The sequence below is a fragment of the Trematomus bernacchii genome, unplaced genomic scaffold (genome assembly GCF_902827165.1).
Source record: "Trematomus bernacchii unplaced genomic scaffold, fTreBer1.1, whole genome shotgun sequence".
Lineage (NCBI taxonomy): Eukaryota > Metazoa > Chordata > Actinopteri > Perciformes > Nototheniidae > Trematomus > Trematomus bernacchii.
Genome location: NW_022988098.1, coordinates 3,102,009 through 3,122,972, shown reverse-complemented (window position 1 = coordinate 3,122,972; position 20,964 = coordinate 3,102,009). Strand labels below are relative to the sequence as shown.

General features: G+C 42.9%; 1 protein-coding gene across 1 annotated transcript in view; it reads left to right on the top strand.

Annotated features, from left to right (window-relative positions):
• Positions 1 to 20,964, top strand: part of LOC117475418 (cadherin-4-like) — a 211,698-nt gene that overhangs the window by 172,880 nt on the left and 17,854 nt on the right. The window contains 2 exon segments of the mRNA XM_034121602.1: positions 8,477 to 8,649; positions 17,638 to 17,775. Coding sequence (XP_033977493.1) covers positions 8,477 to 8,649; positions 17,638 to 17,775 — 311 coding nt within the window.

Below are 20,964 nucleotides of genomic sequence, written 5' to 3'. Positions count from 1 at the left end.
TCTCTTGCTAATCATCTCACGCCTCCTGACATTTATCTGTATTACTTGTTTTGAGTATCCTGACCCCCATTTTAATAAAAACACTGCCTTGACAAAAGACTTGTGGGGTTTTGTTACATTTAGTTTTACATTTATCAGATACAGGGTTACCCACAAGCTCAAAAGCACAGCTCACATTGTTACAAAAGAACAAGGGAACAGGAAAGTAATTTGCTATAGGCAGACAATATGAGCACTTTTTGTTAACAATCTGAACGTCTGAGTCCTAATGGAGCCCATAAAGTACCTATAAATACAAGCCTGCAATCACTTACAATCGTTTCCATTTAAATTGTATAATGGAACAATTCAGATGAATGCACGGAAAATGCAATAATCCATTGGAAGCCGTGCTTAAGACTGATTTATGAACAACTAAAAGGTTTTATTGCATTGTTTTTGAATTACTAAGTATTGCAAGAAGAAAATGTTTAATATGACTTTAATGCACAGCCTCTTACAGCTTGATGATGCAGTTTACTTCTTTAACTCTACTTTAGTCTTCAATAAAATGCTGTTTTTCTTTTCCTTCCTTCTTCAGAAAACCGATATGTTTCAATCTCTCTTGAATAAACTTGTATTTCTATGTCCAGCCAACATTTGAAGGTTGTGAAAGGGCAGTGAAGTTTTAGGGTTGCCTCAGAGGAGGGCGAGTTTGTGAGATATTTGTGTCACAGTATCTTTGGCCTGATGCATCATTATCAGATTCTGCGGAGCATGGAGAGATGTAGACCTTCCCGCAGAATCAGAGAACAGCTCTGTGGTCAGTGCGGAGCCGGAGACGAGAGCTGAACGCGCGAGGAGCTTTCATGTCTCGACTGGAAGAACTCTTGTTCTAACAATCAGACCCCGAGGACCCATGTTTGTCTTCACGGCGTTCAGATATTGTTCTGTTGCGAAGTCAAATCTCGGGGGAATGTGTAAACAATATAGGAAAGCGTGTTGTGCGTGTGTATGGATGAACAAGTATTGGATTTACTGTGTGTGTGTGTGTGTGTGTGTGTGTGTGTGTGTGTGTGTGTGTGTGTGTGTGTGTGTGTGTGTGTGTGTGTGTGTGTGTGTGTGTGTGTGTGTGTGTGTGTGTGTGTGTGTGTGTGTGTGTGTGTGTGTGTGTGTGTGTGTGTGTGTGTGTGTGTGTGTGTGTGTGTGTGTGTGTGTGTGTGTGTGTGTGTGTGTGTGTGTGTGTGTGTGTGTGCGTGTGTCCTCAGTGGAGCGTGGGTCTATATACAGAGCTCCTAATTAGCAAGGGCAACCAGACATTTCAAACGCTACTTTCTTCGTTTTTCACTCTGATAATCTCTGTTTAGTTTAAACTGAGAGCATGTGACAACAAAAGTCTTTCATTTAGATTTGCTTTTGAACATAAGGCAATCTGTGGTTCCAATTAACGAGAAATATGTTTCACTGTGTACAGTTTAATGCCTCTGCTCTTTATTAAGCAATCGCTGCCAAGTGTTTTCTCGTGCAACGCACAATGTCAGGTGTTGAGAGTCAAAAAGCATATTGTGTGTGGAGCTTCGTTTGCGCAGTCATTGGTCTCTGAATTGATGCATTTTAATTAGGGGAAAAAGGCTGAAAGCTGTGGTGGCCTAATTGCCTGTTTAGTCAAAGAAAAACAAGAACGAGTGCGATTCATCTTCAGTGTAGGTTCAAGGAGACATTTTATACTTTTCTGGCCCATTTCATCTTTAATTCATCCTCCGCCAGTTAAGTCGTTTACTCACTAATAATGGACCCAGTTTAGACCTCAAGTTAATTGCTACACACTTTTGCTGAAGTTCATTTGTATAATCAGCAGCACCAAGGATTAGGATGCACAGCCAACTTTACCATATGTGTTTGAGGTCAATATACTTTCACAAATATCAACAGTAACTTTGAGATAGAACTTAGGTAAACTATTCGGACGCACTTTTCTTAACACACCAGAACGTTTGTTACATTGTATCATAAAGGAAAGGAAAATAATCATACATTTTAAGATTCAATATATAAATATATAAATTAAAGGGGACATTTTATGCTTCTTTTCAGGTTCATATTTGTATTTTGTGCCTCTACTGTGACGTGTTTAAACCGCTTAGAGATGTCCCGCCCCTTAGCCTATCACGGACAATGTGTTGGAGCACTAGCCAATAGAAGCATGAGGGTTACATTGTGATGTCACTGTGTTACGGATGTAAACAAAGGAGTCCAATCCTTTGTGTGTGGAAGGGATAACAGGGATAATTTGTTGGGTTGTGGATTCCTCATGTTCTTTGGGTATTCTCTGTTTCAATCTTCACCTTATCCTGAAGAACACATTGGCAGCTTTTCCATTTAGTTGTGGCACTTATCTCTGTTCTGACCTACTACAGCAGTAATCACTCGTGCTGAGCTTCCCAGATCCACTGTTTGCATCCAGCATGTCTAAGTTGCTTGGATGGTTCTGTGGGATGGAGAGTTGACCGTAGAGATCCCTGAGGTGTCGCTCCCGGTGACACACTCTCTCTCCACCCTGCCTACAGGTGGTGTGTGGTGAAAGCTGTCACAGCATTGCAGCTGACAGGTGCTGCTCGGGGGGGAAGGTGTCCAGAGATGCTGCTGGAACATCTCAATTATCTCCCACTGTCCACAGCAGGTTCAGACTGTGGTGAAACATCAAAGAATATTATAATGTATATTACCATACATAGTTTCACAACAAAAGACATTGAGTCACATGGTGTTCAAAAAACATGTATTGCAACCATTCACTGCATATTCCTTTCAGAACAGAGAGAAATCAATCGTAAACTATGTTTAAATAATAAGCAGCTCAAACAACATTTCACAAGCTTACGATTATCATATTATTGTATTATAATAAAAAAACGTATTTTAAGTTTTTCACCAAAATCAAAACCTGCACTCAATTTAAAAACATATGTTCTCACTAAACTCCTAATGCTGTCAAGACAAGACAGACCTATCAACAACATGAAAGGAATAGTTAAATAAGCTGCATGGAGACACCACATTATTGTTTTATTTATATTATATATGTAGTTCCAGTATTGTATTGGAAATGTGAAAGTGTCTACATGAATCCAAGGCTTGTAAATATATCTGAATTCATGTCCTGCTGGCTAGAAGCCAAGTCTCATACTGCATCACACCATTAGTAACTTAATTTAGGCCATACATATCCAAACTGTCTCAGCAGAAAGATGTATATATACTTTAAATATGTGTGTTATTTTATAAAACAGCAGAAAGCTATATTGTGCATGGTTATTAAATGGAAATCCCTGGCCTTTTATGTTTTCTAAATGCAAAGTAAAGAGGGGATGTGTGTAAATCCACGGCACTATCACCTCCTGTATCTACAGACCCACATATCAAAGGTGCTCTGAAGCATTACCACAACACATCTTCTCATCTGGCGCTGAGTGAAAGCCGTCAAACAGTGAGACCTACAGGGAGCAGCACTTATCGCCATCACCAGATGTTACGTAGGGAGAGATCCCATCAAGCCATCAGCCAGGATCAGTCTGAGACGGCTCCATTTGTCACTTTCTGCCTCCAGCTCAGCGCCGAATAAACCTGTGACTAATAGAATTGTATTTGTGCAGGTAATCACACGTTACTAAACAGTACATGACGAAATGAGCTATCTGATCACACTCAGCTCTTGTTAATGAAGAGTAAATGTGAAATTAGGATTATCCTGAGAAACGTGCTAAACCTGTTAAATGTGTGCACATGGGGTGTTTTGGTACTCCACATTTATGATTATAGAAAAACAACTCTACGCTGGTCTGTGGCTCAAGAGTTATAACAAGACAATTGATGAAATTGCCTTTCCAAGGTCTACAAAATGATCTGAATATCTGTAAAGTCTTCAAGACTGCCTTAAGAAAGTCTTGCGTTGCATTTTTGTGTCCTCGGATAACATTTTACTCACATGGCGTGACTTCCTCAAAAAGCTCTGCCAGTCTGAGGCTGCAGTGTACTCTGAACATCTGCATCGTGATGTCCTTCCCTCCCCCTTCTCTGTGACTCTGACAGCAAGTTGTTCCCTTTCTCTCTCAAAAAGGCCTCCGTAAAGGAGCGAGCATGATCAAAACCAGCAGCTGAGTGCCTCCTCTCAGAGTTGATCTGCCCTCCCAATGGGGGAGAGGGGCTCTCTCTCTCTCTCTCTCTCTCTCTCTCTCTCTCTCTCTCTCTCTCTCTCTCTCTCTCTCTCTCTCTCTCTCTCTCTCTCTCTCTCTCTCTCTCTATGGCACTCCTGAAGAGTTTGCTAACCGTTTCTGAGAGATTTAACATACTTTCCCTCTCCATCTTGCTTGGGGGTGTAATTAGGGATTGGCAAGGGAGAAAAAAGCTGGAGTGAAGGAGGCGAGCAGAGGTGGAAGAGCACCAAGATATTTCAATCAGCATTCAGCCTTGACTGTGAGAATGTGTTACTCACTGTACTCATCTTTGTTAGTATATATCATAGAACTCATCCAAATAACACCTCGGGGCCACATGAGCAGCTTTCTTTGGAGCATCAGCGATTAGCACTACCACCTCAGTATAAAGGACTCTTTCTGTGTCTGTGACACACGCAAGAAATGCGAAGGACAGAATCCTTTGTACCTGTAGCTATACGTGTTATAAAGTAGATAAAAAGTCTTATTACCTTCACTACTCAGTTCCACAAGTGTCTGTAATTCACTGAGTGTTCTCTTGCTGTGTGTTTTGCCTTTGGCATGCTGGCAAAACATCATCTGACCTTTTGTTGAGTGCTACAGCAGTGGATATTTAGTTTGGACAGAAAACCATTTGTGAAAAAACTCAGTTAGATAAAAAAAGTCCTTCTCTGGATTTTTCTTTAAGGATACAAAGTTATCTTCAGTGTTCATCGGATTCTGGATAATCCCACACACTTATAGGTTTAGGGTTAAAGCTACCAGTTCTCCTCTGCGCCTCTGATAAATCACATTTTTTGCAAAAAGGTGGGAACATGCTTATATAGCCAAACATTCATTTGGTTTGATTCGAGTTGTTTGTGTTGCTGCTTTATTTGCACTTATACTAAATCAGACTGTTAATATAGTGTTTACATCCTCCTGTAGAAAGGATTGCTTGATGCTGAGCTAAGATATTGCATTGTTGGGATTTTGCAGGTGTGAACATCTGCTTAGACCCAGAGAAAGGTTGTTCAATAAGTTCTACCTTTAGCCAAGACATCCATGTGGAAAAAGCCACTCAAAAGCAAGAACATATTTTAAACTCTCTGGTTTTCAGTTTAAGAGATTTTTCGTTTGACTTTTAACCAAAAGTGCTCCTATAAATTCAAAATAGATTTCCATAATCTGACAGATTTAATTAAGCATAGTGAAATTCAATGATGCAGAGGTTAAGATAACTCAACCTTTAATCTCTGGGTCATGCCCCCAAATACTGGATCCTACAATTCTCTTAGTGCAAGTCAAAGCTGATAACTCTAATGACATTGTGTTGAAAATGTCAACCAAAGACACAAAAGACATTGAACTGATTTTTTTTCTCAGGTTGAGTACTGAAGTTGTCACTCATGAAGGGCACACTTTAAGAATCTTTCTTTCAGGTCGCTCAACAACCAAGATAATTGTCTTTTGAGCTTCGGAAGTGCTCCGACTGCCAAAAATGGACTGAAATCGGACCCCTTGACATCAGAAATAAGTCGTCCCATCCACAGTAGTTGGTCTATTACCTTTCTGTGGGACAGACCAGAGTCCTGTGCAGCTCTTTGCCCTTTACACTGGCAGTGGCTTCAGACCCTGGTTCCTTCAGTAAGAGGAGGAGACCCTCAGTCATAGCTTTCGTTTTGATTTAATCTTTCCTTTGCTACACTTATGAATGCAGCCTTTTCCTGACCCTATTCATAGTGGCTTTTTAATGGTTTGACCGTGTCCTTGAGTCCTCTGGGAGTAGTGGGCTCAACTAGAGGCTCTTGTGTGAACACCTGTGTCTCCCCTTCATCACTTCCCCCAAGATTCACCAGGTTCCAACCTTTTCTCTCTCCTCCCCTACCTCTCAACCTCTACTTCTCCTTCTCACCCTCTATCTACTGTACCGTGGCCACTCTTTCAACCTCTATCTTCCCTCCACTGATGAGAGTTATTATCCTCTTACACCGCCCAGCCCCTGCCGGCTCGCTCACTTACTGCCTTTTGTACTTTTGCTTTTAGTGGTCTTTATAGACCCTCTCACCTCTATTCTCATACTCACTTTTATTTTTTTCGGCTTTGCAATTTCCTCCTCTGCTTCCTATCTTTTCATCTGTGTGTCTATCAGCCTGTTACTGCTCTATCCATCTATCCATCTTCCTCCATCTTCCCTTTAATTGGGAGGCAGATGTTGACTCTGGCTGACTAATTCGGCAGCAGATAGACCTCACCGGTGATCGCATGTCACGTGAGCAAAATGGCCAACAGTATGCGCGCCTGCCACCAGTTACATTTTCAGCTCCAGCGATTTTGGGTGAAAAAGCAATTAGGATTTGGAATTAGTGTTCAAATTAAAGAGGAATTAAACAGGCTCAGAGATTAACCCTTTCAGGCATGGCCACCCCTCTTTGCATCCAGAAGCACACCATCATCATATCACTGAATCCTCCTCTCTGGAATGAAAGGTGGCAGCGCTGACATGTGATCCAACATCACGTCCTCTCCCCCCCTACGGGACTGGAAGGGTTGATTATATATTGACGCTGTCCCCGGTGGAATAGCCATAATTGTTATTTTTTTCTTCCTGTCGTTCCCCGGACTCTTCTCTTTTCCTTTCTGGACAAAGTGACAAATCCTGCTTTGAAACTTAATGACGTTTGAAATGGAATTTGAGGCTACAATTATCCTGTCCATACAGGCTGTCACAGGAATGATGGTGCCATCTAGACACAATTATGGGAATAGACACACCTGGAACTGCTCTGACCCATGAGGGAACGCCACATCTGAGTCCAGCAGCTCTCCTGCTTTAGCTGAGACTTTTACATTTATGAAGCACACTTGTTTTTTGCTGTACACATACAAGCTGTATTTTTGATGAAAATGTTTGACTGCTTTTGAAGGGATAATTGAACATTGTTGGCGTAGTGCCTGCTCAGCATGGCACCCACCACCCACTGTCGTGCCTACAGAGGTAACCACAGTGCTCATGCATTAGCTGCTGAGATGCTTTTTGGTGCCCTTTAACAGAAAACCATCCAGAAATGTATTAAAATTACAACATGTAGGCGTTATAATTACCACTCTCTCCCTTTCTCTGTTTCCCCGTAGGCTTTTTATACTTCAGCTCCTATGTTCCAGACTGCTGTCTTTTAAGTTATTCTCTACTTGCATAGCTTCTCATTCTAGCATGTTAGTGCTCTAGCCGTCTCTTCCCCTGCAAGCTGACAGTATTTTCCGTCTGCAGCAGCAGCCTGTAAATGGCTGTCTGATGGAAAGTGACATTTTCACAGAACCCTGCGAGGGATGCGAGGTGATCTCTCCTTTTTCCCACACAAAGTGCTCCTAATTGCCCGGCGCATTTGTGAGCCCAGCTGACAAACTCGTGCAAATCAATAATTCTGCTCGGGGAAGATGCGGTGACACAGAGACTCTCACCCCAATACGTGCCGTGAAGACTCACACACGCACCCGCATACAGATACACACAGGCACCTGCAAGTAAACACACATACAGTATATATACACTCCTTGCACACACACACACACACACACACACACACACACACACACACACACACACACACACACACACACACACACACACACACACACACACACACACACACACACACACAACCTCTGCTCGCCGTCGTTGTGCTGTCTGCCCTCGATGGCAGTGTTTATCCGTGATTCTAAGACAAATAGGTAGAGAGCATCGGAGCATTAAGGGCAGCCACGGTGAAGGCTGAAATAATGGATGGTGGAAATGGCAAAAGAACCAGCGCTGCTCATTACTAAATGGACTCTGCAGAGGTGGAAACTTTGCTGTACTAAGTATACAGATGGCAGCAAAGCTTAAAATAGGGGCTTATTTAACAGGTTTTGTTTGTATTTTTGTTCTCTGCTCTGTAATAGCCCTGACTCTAAAAGTTGCTCGCCGAAGAAGAGAGAATGTCATAGCAATTTGCAAAGTCTGATTGACTTTCGAGTTTATAAATGGGTTTGTTGTCCTTCTAAGTTTCCTTAGAGCTCTTATACTTCTCTTTGATATTTCCCACAAATTCATTACTGGTATCGGAAGACATGTTGCCATATTTATTTTTCTAAATCTATGTGTGCAAAGGACCTTGAAAAGCACATCTTTGTATTTTAATGAATGCCTCCCACTGGTTTTCCTGTCTTGCTGTGTTCCTGGTTTGACCTCCTTTAGTGCGTGTGCAGTGATGTACGTCCTCTACTTTCCAGATCATTCTAACAAACTAACTTTCTCTCCGCAGGCTCGTCTGTGATGCAGGCGACAGCCACGGATTCGGACGACTCGACCACCGCTAACGGCATGGTGCGCTACCGCATCCTCTCGCAGACCCCCCACAGCCCCATCCCCAACATGTTCACCATCAACAGTGAGACTGGAGACATAGTAACCGTGGCAGCCGGCCTGGACAGAGAGGTCAGTGTCAGCTGTGTGCATCGTGTCCCTGTGACTCCCACCATTTGATCATCTTCTGTTCACCCATCAGCCATAAGAGACTGTTGAGTGACTCAGCGGTGCGGTTTATACATCCAGGGGTTAAACCCTCCAGCACAAATTGAAGCTTCTGGTACTCATGCAGCAAATGTCACAATTAAATGTACTGCCTATTTGTCTTATGGGATGTAATGCCATAGAGGCAGGGAATAAGGAGAGAGACAAATAAGTAGCCAATGCGATACAGCTGCTGTTTTATTTTTTGTACCTTTGAACAGAGGGAGGCTAGCTGTTTCCAAGCCATTAAATGAAGGCAGGGACACGGACTCTGACCCCATGGGAGCTGTGGGTAGGACACATGGGCGATGTTACAGGAGCTGCAGTGTTGGAGGGTTATAGCCGATGGTGCTAGAAATAAAGAGATGCTGCCTGTCAGGTGCTGCTCTTAGCCTGACAGAACTGTTTTGGACAAACAATAGACTAAAGATTTGTTGCATAGGCTATTCAGATTTCATTTTAGGGAGTTTATGAAAAGCACTCTCCTCACTTACATCCCTAAGTCTACTAACCTTTACTTTTTTTTACAAAACATGTGACCCAAGGCCAACTGCAGACACCTCAGTGAAAATCCTAATCAGATATTGTACCTTCGGGTGCAGACCACAATTTGTGTTTTATAAGGGAGGCGTGTGGTGCCGTGGGTTGTGCGTTGGTGTTCGGATCAGGGGGTCACAGGTTCAAACCCCACTGCAGTCAGCATGTCGTTGTGTCCCTGGGCAAGACACTTCACTCCAAATTGCTCCTGTGGGGATTGCCATTGAGTATGTAAGTCGCTTTGGATAAAAGCGTCTAACAAGTGACATGTAATGTGAAAATATATGACGCTGCGACCTCTCATTCATTTCAGCCTCCTAGCTACATTTATCTTGGTTACAGTTTTTATAATAAAAGGATAAAGAGAATGAGCATATAATAACGATACCTATAGTCATGCTGTGTATGACCTATTGTACTAACCCACAGCTCTGAGTATGTTTCCCAGCAGCTTGTGCCTCCATAAACAGGGAAACCTCAAATCAGTTAGGCGTGTGAGGTCAGCTTTCAAAGTCTTAGTTGGAATGTCTTTATTGGGTCTGTTCATGTTGGCCATCATTTTACCGAAAAATATCTAATTGTGAGTAAAAAAAATATTTAAATCAACTTAATTTTACAAAGTATTTGTCAAATCCTCAAAATAAATCTGATAAATAATGTAATTTTTTACCGGTATTCATTAGCTTGCTATGCCTGGATGCAAAGATCTATAACATAGTAACCTGCTATTTCCAGAGTTTCCTGCCTCACAAATACTGATAACTTTTAGCAGCATTCAGTCTTCAGAGAAATATAAACCAAACCAGAATACACAAAATCGCAAAACAAATTCATACTTTCCATTTGATTGTTCTCGTGTTGTGTATAAATGACAGGATTATTTATTATGTGTATTTCTCCGTGTGTAAAGCAGAGCAGATATAATGGCCTCACGAATCCTGCACCTCTCTGCTGACGAGGTTGCGGGAGCTTTCTCTTCATTGCCGTCTTTTGTCTCATCCACTGATGATGTGTTGCTTTCTGCGGTTGTTTGCCAACCCATCACCACAACACACACCGTCCCTGCTCCATCTTCCATCTCACTCCACTAATGAGGAAGGTCACGCAGTGTCGACAATTGTTTATCCCAAGATGCGTCAGGTGCCTGTTGGATTTAGTGTTTCATGGGCGATTGTTCATCCTGCAGCCTTTCTCTCACACACAAACACACACAAAACTCCTATTTTCTCTCTCTCTCTCTCTCTCTCTTTCTCTTTCTCTCTCTCTCTCTCTGTGGTGTACTATTTAACAAAAAACAAACTGGCAAAATCAAGAAAACATTCAAATTCATATGGCACCATTATGAAGATAATCTCATCCTCGTAATTTAGCTGGCTGGTTTTACTACAGACATTAAAGGATCGTTGACTGTGTCTCATAATGTTTATATTCTGAGAAATCCCGCTGGTCCATCTCGACACTAAACCCTGCCAGGCAACACTTAAAATAAAAACAGAATTTTTCACAGTAGGGCGAGCGTATTCGAAGAATAATTACTTTAGAAATCTCAAGAACAAAACCAGGTTTAGATTACAAGAAGAATACACTACATCAATGCTCTTTCCTCTTCCAATTTTTTTTTTTACTGAGCTGGCAGGATAGCGTTGTACATTTGTGGGACAATATAAATGAGTCTAGTGAATGCGCGCCAGCTCTGTGTCCCTGTTTCCAGCTTTGGCCCAGGCGGCAGCAGTAGCAGCTGATGTGCGTGAGAGAAAGCTCATTAATCTGGACACATCAAGCCAAGCTCAGTCCCACCTGCCTCTGATCCTCCTACTAAAACTGGGACACACCTGGGAGTTCACCCACCTGCTGTCAAGGTCATCAACACAAACACACAAACGCGCTCAGACACATGGGCACGTGTTCGCTCACACACACACTCCCATGATGCTCTGTTTGTAGTTTAGACGCAGTAAGGCCCACACAGAGTCAGGAGTAGCAGATATGACGAAGTTGAATGCAACGTGAGTGGTGTGCCCACGCTGCCACTCATTAATAAGTATACTCACTTTATGGACACTGAACACCTTCGCAGCACATACTTTATACTCTCTTTTGCTCACCATTAGGCTCACCCTCGTTCACCACGCCGGTGTCTAATTCGAATATTCATGTGCTAATTAAGGGGTGAGGCAGGTTCTCCCGTGTTGAGGAGACCAGGGGGTACACGGAGGTTAGTCAGGAATGACTTACCTCTGACACCGCTGAATACCAATTATTTTCCCTAGCTCACCGCCCGCAACCCCTCTCCTCCCCTGACCTCCCCTGACCTCCCAGGCTTCCCTGCGCTCCAGCCCACCGGCTAACAAGCTGTGCTACGGCAAACACGTGTGTTTGAATCCATACAACCTAAATGAGATTTAAAACGGCTGTTTTTATGTGGGTGTGGGTTTCTGTTCTGTATTTGCGATGGATTACATTGAAAAAGGTTGAGGGGACGTAATTTAAATTGCAGGCGGTGTTGGTGTATATGGAAACCCAATGAGGCAAAAATAATTCTAGTGATACATTGACTTAGTCTGATCTCTATTCTTTGTAATACGTAAGGACTGGATGCATTAATGTTTTTATCCAGGTGAGGTTTCATTTTTCCATGACAACTAAACACAAAGTACATTTCATGTGTGTTGCTAAGAACAAATGGATGCTTTTTGAGTGTGGCCAAAGTTGAGAAACTAATACAGAAAACTACTTTTTCCAACTTCGCATTTATAAACTAGAAATCGATCCTACAAATACTATTCTCTTCATCTTTCTCAAAGATACAAAAAAATAACTATGAAACAAAGAGAGTAAATCCTGACAAACCTTTTTTTAAGTCATAAAGTTATAAGCAGATCAGACCTAGAGAAAGGATCACCAGAAATGCCTCTCTTTTCTTATGGCTTCTTTAGTTTTAGGTTAGGGTTTACACGGTGTTGTGTATGTTTCTTTGCACATACGCTGTTCTGAAAATAGACTCGTCTGTCAGTCTTCTATGGATGGAAGAAATACATTTCTAATGAAGTACGGCTCTGGTGCAGCAGCAGGTAGCAGAGCGGGAGATGTCAGGTTGCCACAGCTGGCGTGGATGTTCTCCCTTTGTGCCCTCCCTCCATGGCTCTGATTCCACTGGCAGGCAGAGCTGTTGTCTTTCATTACCCCAGGCTGTCTCAATCTCCCATGAGCCCTGGATGGGATCAGTCTGGCGCGGCATGGTGTGGAATGGCCCAGTGCCAGGCCGTCCACCAGGCGTGTGCCAGCGCTGCATTGGCCTGTCTCTCTGACGATTAGGACATCGCCTGGACTGCCTCAAGGACATGAGTGCCCACAGCCTGGCACTATTAGCCCGACTGGGGAGACGGGCTGAGAGCAGGCTTCCTAAATGGGTCTCAGGCTTTATTGTTTCAGAGACCCTGAGTTATGTTAACTCCCTGCTATAGCACCAAAGCTCCAGGAGCCAGAAAGCAGAGCCATGGAGGATTGTTAACATGTTGCTGAATGAAGAATATTGATGCATGTAGGTGAATGTTGATTGCTATCCAGTCCTCCTTATTATGTGCACCTAGCCAGTATTGAATGGGGTATTGTTTCCTGAATTGTTCCATTCTAGTACAAACCATGTTTTTCAGCGCTCTCTTTTAGACGATGCTGAGGTGCTTTGGTCATGGTCAGGTTTTTGTTCAACTGCCCTAAGATAAAACTTGTATACTATGCTCTTCCTATTTTTTCCCATGGACAATCCCTTGATGACTTTTTGACACCTGCCTACTTTTTAAAGAGTTTAATCTCAACTGTTTGCAATATAGTTCATCCAATATGTCCACAAATGTTGGAGCCTGTAAAGACTCTGTGGGTGAAAAAAATATAACTATATACAAATATTTCACCTTGATCTGCAAAAGCATGCTGTGTACCAATTACACCAGTGTCACGATATCTGAAAGCTACAGTATAGCACGTTTTTCTTTACAGATCAGTAACATCCTGCAAATGGTTGTATACCTATTCAGACTATGCTGCAGCAACTGCTGGGAAACGGCTGGAGATTTCTACCATTCACAATAAATCTGAATCTGAATCAGAATTGGGTTTCTTGTCTTTCTCTTACAAAGAGTTTTGCTTTAGCATATTGGTGCATAGCAAGAAACCTAAGAAATTGTGTGCAGACATGCATGTAGGATAACTGTTTTTATCCCCCAACTTCTTATCTAGCATTGTGATTAGCTCTTAAAAACATTCTTAATATTTAGTTACATGCAAAACGAATGACTAATGCTAAAATAAGCTTGTGAACAAAGTAAACCTTAACATCAGCATGTTAGCATGCCGTTCTAAACATTTAGTCCAGAGCACCGCAGGGCTTATCTAAGATCTCCCAGAACCACTAGCACATCTTCAGAAAGGTTATCTTTCCACATTACTCGTATCAGGAGATTTACAGATGATTGCTGCTCTTCTTCTTTTGCTTTAAGATGTCATTTGACTAACAGCGCAATCTTGCTTGCATAGTTTGCTCCTCACTGACATTTTCCTACTTTAAGTATAGCCATCAGGTCCGGCAACAGCATGCAAATATTGTATTGTGAGGCTCGATTGGACGATTAACTGAACGTTTTGCCCAGTCTGCGCCTTTGATTCTAGTCGCTTTATTAATATGTGACTCACAGCTTTTATTAGACCAGTATGTGACTCTGACTGGCTGTTTGCGTAAATGTGGAGGCGTATCTAATGAACTATATTCTATCTGGAATTGATATTACACTACCTACGTATCTGAGTGAATGAGATTCAGAGAAAAGCTTCTAGGGAACAGTGAGTCTTGAACCAGCGTGAAGCTAAGTGTGAGAGACATCCCAGAGAGAGAGACAAAACAGTCTTCCTGCATGTTTTTAGTACTTACTGGAGAAACATAGGAAATAACTCTCTTTTTTTTGCCAATTGTGTGTCATTGGACTGAAATAATTTGAACTAGATTGGAATCAAAGGAAATGGAGATGAATAGCATCAATAAAATCGAGTAAGTGAAGTGAAACTGTAGTGGGGGTCACTGACACTGAGGGTCACTGAGGTAGAGAGAGAGTTGAGTCAGGAAAAGCAGGGCAGCTGGTCTCTACAGTTTTAGCTTCCACTGCTGGGCCGTTTGAGGCAGATTGTAAGTGACAAGCTAATGACTGTGGCCACTAGGAGCCTGGCAGGCCAGCACTCACACAAAGTCTCTCACTCGCCATTACTCTGTTCTTTTAACAATTTTTGAGTGGTCCTTTAACCAAAAATGCACGCTGAGCTCAGATATCATTAATTCACCACTGCACACATTTTACCCGCAATCCGCTCCTTTCCATTTCCTTGTTTGACATCTCCTTACATGTTCAGACCATTATTGCCTGTACTTTGTTCTCTGACAGAGTCTGACAGGAGTCCATTTACTTACGAACCACGAGCAGCCAGTTCTTTCCTCCCGCCCTAACTGCTGCTCAGCCTGAGTTGTTGAGAAGCTAACCTTGATAGCCTGAAGCCAGGTTCCTATTACTTTCTCCAGTCTCACGGATGGTAAAGACCTCATTTGGTCCCTGAGACAAAAAGTGATTGTGTTGGTGGAGTTGCTGGTGGTACGGGTGTTTCTGTGGCCTATGATCACTTATAGCTTCCCGCAGATGAAGACTGTGAGACTCTCGGCCTGTGTGGGGGGGACTGGGCTGTTGCTGCTGGTCGTGTTACAAGGGGCTACATTTCCTGCCAGCGCTGGACTCTAATCTAACAGAGAGATTTTCTGTTCAGCACTTCTGTAGGACTCATTAGAGAGCCTTTTACTGGCTTGTTCGGGCAGTCACTTTTGGACAGCAGAGTGCGCTTGGCTCTGTGTGTGTTCGGTGTGTGCGTGCACATCCAGTGAAAGAGTGTCCCACCTGTTCCCACTTACTAGAGCGCTACTGGATGTGTGTGTGTGTGTGTGTGTGTGTGTGTGTGTGTGTGTGTGTGTGTGTGTGTGTGTGTGTGTGTGTGTGTGTGTGTGTGTGTGTGTGTGTGTGTGTGTGTGTGTGTGTGTGTGTGTGTGTGTGTGTGTGTGTGTGTGTGTGTGTGTGTGTGTGTGTGTGTGTGTGTGTGTGTGTGTGTGTGTGTGTGTGTGTGTGTGTGTGTGTGTGTGTGTGTGTGTGTGTGTGTGTGCACTAGAAGGGCCATAAACTCACAACTAGTCTCAGATGAGTAATATCACACTGCAGGATGGGACGCATCAGCCACATCTCTAACTGAGTGAGACAGCTCCACCTGCTGGATCCGCTCCAGTCATGTCTCCTCACCTGACCAAAAAGAAAAAAGGCGTCCATCAGAGCTGCAGCCTATTAGCTTCCTAAAGCCATCTGCTGGTATTTGTAGATTGATGTATGTGACCGGATCTAAATGAGCCTGCAGAGAGTCACATTCATTGCAGGCTCTATTTACTGACGCGCTCTATGAGGGAAGATGGTATTGATATTTCATTATGAGTCTAATAAAGGACAGCCAGTATTGACTTTTCATTAACAGGGCTGGTTTGGTGCAGATTAACATGTCTGCGCTGTTCATAATGACTTGGAGAGATGCTAAATGGCTCCAGCTGGGTGTTTTAAATGGCCTCAATGGTTTGTCTGATCTGAACATCAACTGCATCTTTCACGACTGAAATAATAGCGAGAGCGGGAGAGGAGATGTAGAGATACACTGGCAGAGAGACAGGCAGGCGGAGAGATAGACCGATAGAGAAGACACAGGCGGAGAACACTGAGCAACCAAGATGCCATCTGAAAGATAGCGAGAGATCAAAAGAGAACAGAATGTGAGTTAACGAAGAGAACAGAACAAAAGAAGAAGAAAAAAAGCCATGACTAAATAATAAGAAAGGCCTGGGTTTGTTCTCGTTCCTTCAGGCAGACCCTGCCATCAGTGCCACTGGCTGTCAACATGATAGAAAGTGTGGTCAATGTGGCGAAACTAGCCTAGCAACTAACGAAGACCATACCATCAATGTGACGCATTGTGGATGCTCAACAAAGCAGCCGGCCATGTGCGCCAAACACTGGCCTGTCCTTGACGTACGCTGGCTTTCTTTGCATCGACACAAAGGAGGTTTGAGCCAAAGGATTAATATGAAGAAAAAGAGACCACAAAGCAGAGAGGCTTATACTGTCAGGAAGCAAACACACACACACACACACACACACACACACACACACACACACACACACACACACACACACACACACACACACACACACACACACACACACACACACACACACACACACACACACACACACACACACACACACACACACATATATACACACACACATAAAGAATCTTCTTACTATGGTGAGTCTGGGGACAGACTGAACTTTCAGCACCACGGACAGTGTCACGTTGCTGGACTGCCGCTCTGAAGCTTTGGTTTGTGTCTAAGCAAAGCTGAAAGTGTTTCTCTTGTCATGGCGCTGTAATATCTGTGCTGCAGTAGACTCTGGGGCGACTGACTCCCCCTCACTGTAACTGGACTAAATAAGGCCCATTCACCTCCTGGTATTATCCGCTGCACTGTGGCGAATTTTAAAGTGGCGGCGCCTCCATTAAAATGAGTGATGATCCTGTTCTGTTCCCACAGCGGAAAGCCAAGACTTTTAGGCAATAATGGATGGGCCTTTTACCAACACAGTGCTCCCTTCCTGCAACTTTGTGAATGTCTGTACATGTGTGTGTGCTGTTTGCTATCTAACAGATTCCTGCTGTACTGTTGTTCCGCTGAGTGAGTCAGGCTATTGTCATACACTACGCACATATACCCACATAAAGTAATGCAGCCTTTTTGCATATAGAATATGTAATCTTGAGAGAGAGGACAGATTATATATTTCCTCCTATCGAGGAGTTTGGAATGGAACGATAAATGAAACAGGAAATCAACCTTGACTTAAATTCAGTTATGATGTAAAGATCTATAACATATAAATACAATCTCAAATAACTGTCAATGAGACACCAACCACGGCTGGTTGCTCAATATCCATTTTATTTTATTTGTTACGGTAACTCCGTGATTAAGTAACGACACTTGCGCAGTCTTTTTAGCATAAATCTTTCAGCATAGCTTGTGTTGCTGGACATTGGTAGGAAAATGTACAAATATAACAATATCACTTTTTGGAAGTACAAACCAAGCATTTGTGAGTGAGTAGAAAAAAGGAAGATGTGTACTTGTAGATGGAGGGAGTTTTATCATTCATTCACTACGTCATGGTCAAATAGTAAATATATTGAGTTGCTGAATCAGTCTTGTGTCAGGGTTCTGAGTGTGTTTTCTGCTTCTTGTTCTCTATACAGAAAGTGTCCCAGTACACCATCATCGTCCAGGCCACTGACATGGAGGGCAACCTAAACTTTGGGCTGTCAAACACAGCCACCGCTCTCATCAGCATCACCGACATCAACGACAACCCTCCAGAGCTGACAGTCAGAACGGTAAGTCCTACATTTCGTTTTTGTTCCTTAGAATCAGCAGCTTCCTCCTGGTGCCTTGGCTTTGCAGCTGTCATAGCAATGAATTTAACAGCTCCTAATTATACATTGGAGAGTAGCCGTATATATTTATCATTTACTCCTTTGCTTTTAATAGATTATTTTTCCATATTTTGAGTGGATATTGCGGTTTTTCCCCAAGGATTTCACCCCATCACTGACCGTGTATCCGCTATTGTACCAGCTGCTTTTAAGGTCACTGTCCCATTGTCCCATAGATCCATTATGCTACATATACTGTAGCACATGAGGGTATAATATTCTGAGTCAGAAGAGGCTAAGAAAAACATTGCTGTCAGATATTATTAGAAAATACATTATCTGGTCCCTGTCAAAGACAACAATCACGCAACAGTAGCTCAGCTGAAATGTGTTTTGGGATAACATTGAGATGAAGGGAATGTAAATACAACAGCTGACAAGGATGCAGTATAAGGATATTAAGAATATAAACCCACACAGAGACAGATAAAGAAACACCAGCAAGACAACATATGGAGAGGCAGAAAAAGGCACCGTGACTGAAAGAACATCGAGATAAGTTTTGGTGATGGGAGGCGTCCTGCTCCCTCCTTTCCTCTCTGTCTTATTCCTGCCAGTGGGGCCTCTGGGGGCCACGGTTTGTCTGCAGGCATCTGGCCCAGGGCATCTGGCCCTAGTCCCTGATACCTCCACATCGGTGTGACAGGAAGCCAAGCTGGCCTACTTTTCTACAACAGTGTCTGTGGTTACGTATGGAGTTAGGAAAGGTTATTACGATACAATAATACTTTATTGTCAGATCAGGTCTGAAGTTTTTCTTGCATCAAAGCAGCTCCATTTGCATCATTTACAAGGACAGATATTTAAAACAAGATACAAGGGAACAAACATTTAAATAAACCTCACGATCACTGAAGAGAAATCTGCTCAAGAGCCTCTAACGTACATTTCACCTCTGCATTTAATTTGATGATTGACCGGTGCACAAAAGAATGTCTGACCTGAAGGCTGAAGCTGATTAAATCGCAGGACCCTCCGATTTGATGGTCCTTATTCAAAATCCTTATTGATGAGGAGATATCAGCTGAAACCAGGGGAAGTTCTGTTCTCAGTATGGTCACAGGACAAAACAACAAACGCTGACCGCGGCCTGACAGACCTGCAGGACTGCAGCTGCCCCTTACGTGAACGCTCAGATTTCTGGGATTCCAGAGAGAGACAGATGCTTTCTCCTCCTCCGCGGGGCCGCCCTCAGTGTGCGTGCCAGTACAGATCCAGCCGCCCGCTCTGATAAGAGATCCCCGGTTGTCAGGGCTCAGAACTGCTCCGTCTCCCGTCTGTGGGCCTCGCTCCGTCACCACTCTTCACAGCGAGAGTCAGGTCTAGTCCTCCCGCTAGCCAGAGAATTAGATAATTGACATGCAGCGTTCAAAAGACATAAAAGAAACACGTCATTGTACTTTGTCCTTGACAAGGTAATGTATGTTCACACACGCTGTGATAAATGTTTGTTATTTCTTCAGAGCCTCATTATGTTCCCTTCAACCCTCCTGAGTATATAATTCGCCTGAGCCTGTCAGTAACGTAGCAGTTGGCCATATTTCGGTGTGTGACTCAGAAGTATAAATGAGTATAAATGTGTTTGTGGTCCTTCACTTAGACACAAACAGTGATGCAGCTCTCCCACGGCACAGAAAGTCTCCTCCGCCACCAGATGCCATTTCCGCTGCTTTGTCAATCTCTACTTTTCATGATGCTTCCCACACAAGCAACTAGTCTTGGAGCAGTTCAGTAATTATTTGTGCATGACAGATGCGAGAAGAATTCATTTCTCTCTACGGGATGCATAAAGAAAACATAAGCGTGCTAATTAAGTCAAATTGCTTGCGGGGGTGTAAACCAAGCTGATATATAGCATCTAATTTATAAAATATATATGTTTTATTCATTACACCACATGGGCCACACCAATCAATGTTACTGCTCCGTTTGTTATTATGTGGTAGATAAAGACAACAATTGACCTAATCAAAGTATCTACGTGTATCAAACCCCTGCTAAAGTGAACCAAGTGTTATTTAGATTCCACGAACAATGGTAACCTCTCACACACACAGGCTTAAAGACCTCAATAGACTGCTATTTGTAATTCACCTGTAGAGCTGCAGAGTGCCAGAGATTATTTTCCTCTTCCCTTGCTTCCCTATTCTTGACTTTGATTTGTGTTAAACGAGCAGACTGCTAGGAAAAGCATCTTGGTATTTCTGCATAACATTGAAAAATGAGAGAGAGGGTAGACACCTGTTTCCAGTAACTATATCTTTATCACACTATAGAGTAATCTCAAGTGATGATGGCAGTCTTTCATTGGTAGCAGCATTGGTATAAAGTAAGTAATGCTGCCATGTATCATTAGTGGTTGTTCTGAGGACATCGTGAGGAAGAAGAAAGGCCTCCTTTAGTTCATTTTAGCTATGCCTTCTGATATGGAACGTTTTCCTTTGCTCAATCAGTTTTCAGTAATGCTGTAGTTTATTCCCCTTGCTATGCAGTGCACCTTGATGCATATTCAAAAATAATTGGAGGTCTGTACAGCGCTGTAACCACACTGATTTACCCTCGCTGGACTGCAGCTCAAACGTTTGAAGGCTAGCCGTGTTTATAGACAGTTAAAATATTAAAAGCAATAATTAGAAATGATGCAACCTTTCATCAGATGGGTTTTATGTAATGATGACCCTGTGTTACATGGGTTTGAAGTGATGACAATTCATAAAATAAGAACCTTGCATAATTGTTCAATGATGATGCTTTGAATGGTGGGGACCTTGGGAGGGTCAGTGCCCCTAACACACACCATGCCAATGTGCTTTTGTCTGCACAAGTTCTCAACAGCAAGACTATGGCCGTTTCTCAATGTCGAGTATACCTACTGCAGAGCCGCTATTTCAAGTATACTACGTCATGGAGTGGCGCCGAATGCTGGGCATTTAACATGCATTTAAACAGTCCTTCGGCACCACTCGATGACGTAGTATACTTGAAATAGTGGCTCTGCAGCAGGTTTACTCGACATTGAGAAACGGCCTACAGTATGTAACTATTCAATGGAAGAACAATGGCACTTGAAAGCAGACACTAACGAGGCCA